Source organism: Fukomys damarensis, unplaced genomic scaffold, assembly GCF_012274545.1.
Source record: "Fukomys damarensis isolate Sample0158 unplaced genomic scaffold, DMR_v1.0_HiC HiC_scaffold_36, whole genome shotgun sequence".
Classification (NCBI taxonomy): Eukaryota; Metazoa; Chordata; class Mammalia; order Rodentia; family Bathyergidae; genus Fukomys; species Fukomys damarensis.
Window position 1 is genome coordinate 44560596 of NW_022900948.1, and position 5066 is coordinate 44565661.

Below are 5066 nucleotides of genomic sequence, written 5' to 3' on the forward strand. Positions count from 1 at the left end.
GGCTGTGGACTTACGCAGTGTTATGTCATTATGTACCAGCCTCCCCTGTCAGTGTGCTCGGTGATTGCAGCTGCTTCCCGATGTAAACGGAATATGTCGCCCTCCCTTGGTTACGTAGATGAGTGTGGAGTCCAACTGATTTGGGTAACGGGGATCGAACTTTGGACCTCGCACTTACTAGGCAGGTGCAGTACCCCTGAGCTAAATCCCGGCCCCTGGCCAACCCTTACTCTTTGCCTCATTGAAACTGCTGGTGATTGGCGTGCGGTCAGCTCGCTCTCCGAGGCCCCGCGGTGAATGCCTTGGGCCAGGCGTGTGTCATGCAGCCTTGAACAGAGAACATGAGTTTGAGGACAGGGGGACAAAAGAAAGGCTCAGCGAAGTTGGTGTGGCCCATAAACCTAAAATTTTTACTTATCTGGTCCTTTGAAAATGTTTGCCAATCCCCGGTTGTCATATTTGCTTGTCTACCCGTTTATTTTTTAGCTTTTCTGAGACAGGGTCTTACTATGTGGCCCAAGCTGACCTCAAACTCTCAATCATCCTGACTCAGCCTCCCAAGCGCTGAAAACACAGGTGAGCGTCACACGCTGGCCTGTTTCAAATCCTGATGTAGGTCAGGGGTCTGCGCCGGACGTGGTCCCCACCTGGTCACGAGGTGCTCACGGCCTCATCGCTCAGTCCTGCCTGTTTCTTCAGCTGTGCACAGGGTGTGGGGGGCATAGACGGTTGGCTCCTGGACGCTGCAGGAGCCGCAGTCTGATTGCCCTTGTGAATTAAGTGTGCGGCTCCCAGCAGAGGCGCACACCTGTCATCCCAGCACTCAGGAGGCTGAGGCAGGAGTGTCACTACCAAGTTTGAGGCCAGCCTGGGCTATACAACAAGTTCCAGACCAGCCTGGACTTCCAGACCCTGTCTTCCAAAAGTAAAAAATAAAAAAGAGTGACCGTGTCACCACCATCCTGCTTCTGGGCACCAAGGTCACAGCCCAGCACCCACCCTGCCAGCCGTCTGGCCAGACAGACAGAGCACAGACCAAATCCACTAAAATCCCATGCCCTCCAGAAATAGCACAGGACTGGTACTAGCGCAGGCATGTGGCCTCCGCAGAAATGATGAAAAAAAAACCAAAAACCTGGCTTCCAGGGGGAGGTTTGGAACTTAGAACCTTGAACCCTGTGATTGTCAAATGGCCCCGAGCTGCTGTCCGCTGGAGGCAGTGGCCTTGCAGGAAGGGGACTTGGCCACACTGAGATGTGCCCTGGCGTGGCTGAAGATGGGGCGCGGGGTCCTGGAGCACTGAGGGAGCCCTGAGGGCCACGTGTGGAAGATCTGCCTTCCCATAGGGTGGCAAGGTGCAGCCCTCTCCGAGCACAGTGGTGTCCAGCAACGCCCCAGGGTGCCCACGCCTCCTGTAGCGGTCCCCAGAACCTGTGTTTGTACTGTCCCCACGGGGTGTAGCCTGTGGACTCCCAGATATCTACAGATACGTATGCCCAGGAGGGGTTCGGGCCACCGTGGCCTCTGGTCAGTTCAGTGAATGATTTTAAAGTGACAGAGCATCTGGGCTCAGTGGCGCACGCCTGGAGCCTCACTATGCAGGAGGCGGAGGGAGGAGGGCCGCTGGGAGTTTGAGGCCAGCCTGGGCTGCATGTCGAGGCGCTGTCTCAGACAGAGCAGCGTGAAGTACTCAGGTTCCCCACAGGTCCCTGCCAGGGCCTCCCCTCACAGCGTCGTCACCTGGCGTCGCTGTCGCCGTCCCCACTGTAGCTGCCCGCAGAGCATGACCGTGCTGCCTGCTGTGAGCCCTGGTGACTCAGAGGTAGGCCTGGCACCCAGAGAGCAGTGTCTGGTACCAAGTAGGAGGGCTTACTCTGAAGTGCTTTCTTCTGCGGGAGCTTAGATCCACAGGAAATTGTGACGCTGGGGGGTCCTGTACACGCTCTCCCTCTGCCCCAGACAGCAGTGAGGCCTCGGGGCCCCTGCCCGTGCAGCCCCCAGCTGTGGGACTTCCCTGGTCCCGCTGATGTAGGGCGGACAGGCTGCGGATGAAATACGGATCTGCATGTAAATATGGGAGATGCTCTCCTCCCAGCTCGCTAGGATGTCCAGGGTGCCGAGTTTGTGTTCTCTGAAATTGGACGAATTCTAGGAACAGCGGAGGCTAAGAGTAGGAAGAATTTACTGAGAGAAAGACAGCTTCTGGGTGAGAGACAGAAGGGGGCCTGGAAAGTGGGTGGCCCCGACCCCTGCTTCTCAAAGGGGTTTTATTGAGCAGGGCCAACAAGTGAGGTAGGCTCAAGGTGGGGCAAGGCTGAAGTCAGCCAGTACGATGACAAGTACAATCGCTTAGGGGACATTGCTGTAATCGGGATCAAGTGGGGAGGGAAGCACACCAGGAGTGAACATGGGTGTGGGAGAAGCGCTGGGCCGGGAGGTCCCGGTCCCCATCCAGGTGGTGTCTATTTGGAATATCAGCCCTGCCGTTCATCCCCAGGGGAAGGATGAGTGTGGCTCCTCCTCTTCCAGTCCTGGCCATCAGTAAATGGGCCTCAAGTGCTTCTAGATGGGACTGCCTTGGCCGGGCCTTATCTAGCTGCCTATAATATTATCTGTTTTGTTTTGTTTTTGGTACTGGGAATTGAACTCGGGACCTTGTACTTGCAAGGCAGGCAGCAGAACCACCGAGCTAAATCCCCAGCCCTGCCTATAATAGATCTAATTAAGTTAGCAGTCTACAATAATTCTAGCACTTGGGAGGCTGAGGCAGGAGGATCGCCACCAGATTGAAGCCACCCTGGACTACAGAGTGAGTTCAAGGCCGGCCCGAACCACATAACGACTGGGGTGACAGCCCCGCACTCAGGCGGGACACCTGTTTCCTTTCCCCAGGCTCAGAGCCTCACGCCAGCCTCACGCCCAGGGCCTGCTCGCCAGGCACGCTGTCAGTGTGTGGCCCCGCTGTCGTCTTCTCAGAGGAGGGCTTGGGCCTTGGCCAAAGTCACACCACGAGGACCTCTAGCCGTGCTAATCCCGGGCTGTGTCTCCTCCCAGGTGAGCCTAGGTCGCTATGGGGGACGCCAGGGACCTCTGCCCTCACCTGGACTCCATCGGGGAGGTGACCAAAGAGGACTTGCTGCTCAAGTCGAAGGTACGGGTGGCGGTGCCGGGTGTGGCTGCTGGGCCCCTTTCCTCCGCCTCTGCGCACACAGCGCTGGGCGTCCCAGAGTCCCTAATTGCAGACCAGCACAGCCATCTGGAAGCATCCGTGCTCTTGCCTGTATCCCCACCCACGGGGAGAGCAGCAGTCTGGGGCGGCAGTGGGGTCCCCTGGCCTTGGTGCTAGGGGCGGGGCCAGCGCTCACGCATGCGAGGCCTGTGCTGTGCGCCCCAGGTCTTGTGTGGGTGCAGGGAGGCCAGGCATGGGGAGCCAGTGGGTGCCCAGGTCTCTGTGTTTGCGTTGTGGTTGTTAAATTGAACTTTTCTGAAAAGGGAATGTGGTTCTGGAATGAAGTAACATAGCCTAGCTACTTAGACCCCGTCTCAAAATAAAACGCAAAAAAGGGCTGGGGAGGTAGCACAGTGGAGAGGTCCTGGATCCAGTCCTCAGTATCAACCTGTCGCCTCCAAGATGAAATAACTTTTTTGGTGTCCTTCACCGTGCTGTGTCAGGAAGCTCTGCCCCCATAACCACTTTCCTGCTTCCTCTGTAGATGCTCCTTACAAACGCAGACACGAGGAGCTGGTGCGCTCGGGCTCCATTCTGCCCTTCTCCCGTAAAAGACGGCAGATGCCAGAGGCTGCCTGACTGGTGTGGCCGCAGAAGGGTCTGTCCAGAGCTCACCGGTCCCCTGGCTCTGTCTCCAAGTGGCCTGCTCCAGTGACCTCTGCTCCTCAGTGAAAAGGGCCCCCCTGGGACCTGCGGCACAGCCAGCCACGGGGTCCCACTAGCTCGGTTTCTAGAGCCTCAGCACCCTCTGTGGCCCCAGGGTGTAAGGGCCCTCCCAGCTCTCAGCACAGCGGCTACAGGATTTTGTTTTGGAACTGTGCTCTAGACATGAACAGACAAAATGATTTTCGGCACAATTGAAGTTGCTGTGACAAAGTGACCCTGAAATACAGTGGCTTACGTGAGAGAGAAGTTCCTGTTTCTGACCTAGAACATAGTAGAGGAAGATAGGTCAGGGAAGGTGGCTCTGCCATTCTTAATGGGTGACTTTCATCTCTGAGTCCAGAGTGGTTGCTCTGGCTCCTGCCATCACATCCACATTGCCCCGTGGTAGGAGGAGGAGAAACAAAGGGAGGACAAGGCTCAGAAGAGGCCCACACCTCTGTTATCTCACTGATTGGAGTGGAGCAAGGAAGAAGGGCCAGGTAACAAGTGCAGCTCAGGAAGAGCAGGGTGCCCAGAGAGCAAGGGTCTGTCCGGTACAGACCTTGGTAATTTCATCCAAGCGTGATTTCATCTTGACGGTGACAGGAAGTGGCTCCGGAGCCTGCTCTCTGGTGACCCAGGATTCCCCAAGCGGCAGGTGAACCAGGTGCCTCTCACTCTCCTGCCTCCACAGGGGACCTGCCAGTCATGCGGTGTCGCGGGACCCAACCTGTGGGCCTGTCTGCAGGTAAGGACAGGGCATGGGCTGGGAAGGCCTGTCCTAACTAGGCCCTGCCCCAAGTGCAGCACTCAGGAGGCTGAGGCAGGAGGGTTGCTGTGAGTTCAAGGCCATCCTGGACTACAGAGCAAAACCCTGTCTCAAAATGGGCTCCCCGAAAGTTTCTTTTATAAAAAAAGCCACAGAAACACAAAACACAGCACTGTGGGTACAAGTGAAGACGCTGAGTTGGGCTTTCAGGGGACATAGGACCCCGGGACACAGCTTCCCCTCAGCTGATGTGGGTTTGGAGGTGGCTGTGGTCCTGCCTCAGGCTCCTGGGTCCGGAGAGTCGGCCAGGAGCCCTCACACCCTCGTGACCCCCGATGTGTGGTGCTGAGCAGCCAGGGCCACAGAGGCATCGGGGAACGCGCGGGCTGCGCCCTGGCCCTGGCTGCCGTGGCCACGCCTGGC

The 5066-nt window shown here is 57.4% G+C and overlaps 1 protein-coding gene across 1 annotated transcript in view; it reads left to right on the top strand.

Annotated features, from left to right (window-relative positions):
* Positions 1-2813: 2813 nt before the first annotated feature.
* Usp20 (ubiquitin specific peptidase 20) overlaps positions 2814-5066 on the top strand; it is a 13298-nt gene continuing 11045 nt past the window's right edge. Inside the window, exons 1-2 of the mRNA XM_019207886.2 lie at positions 2814-3151; positions 4569-4706. Coding sequence (XP_019063431.1) covers positions 3071-3151; positions 4569-4706 — 219 coding nt within the window. The 5' untranslated portion in view covers positions 2814-3070. The remainder of the gene's footprint in view (positions 3152-4568; positions 4707-5066) is intronic.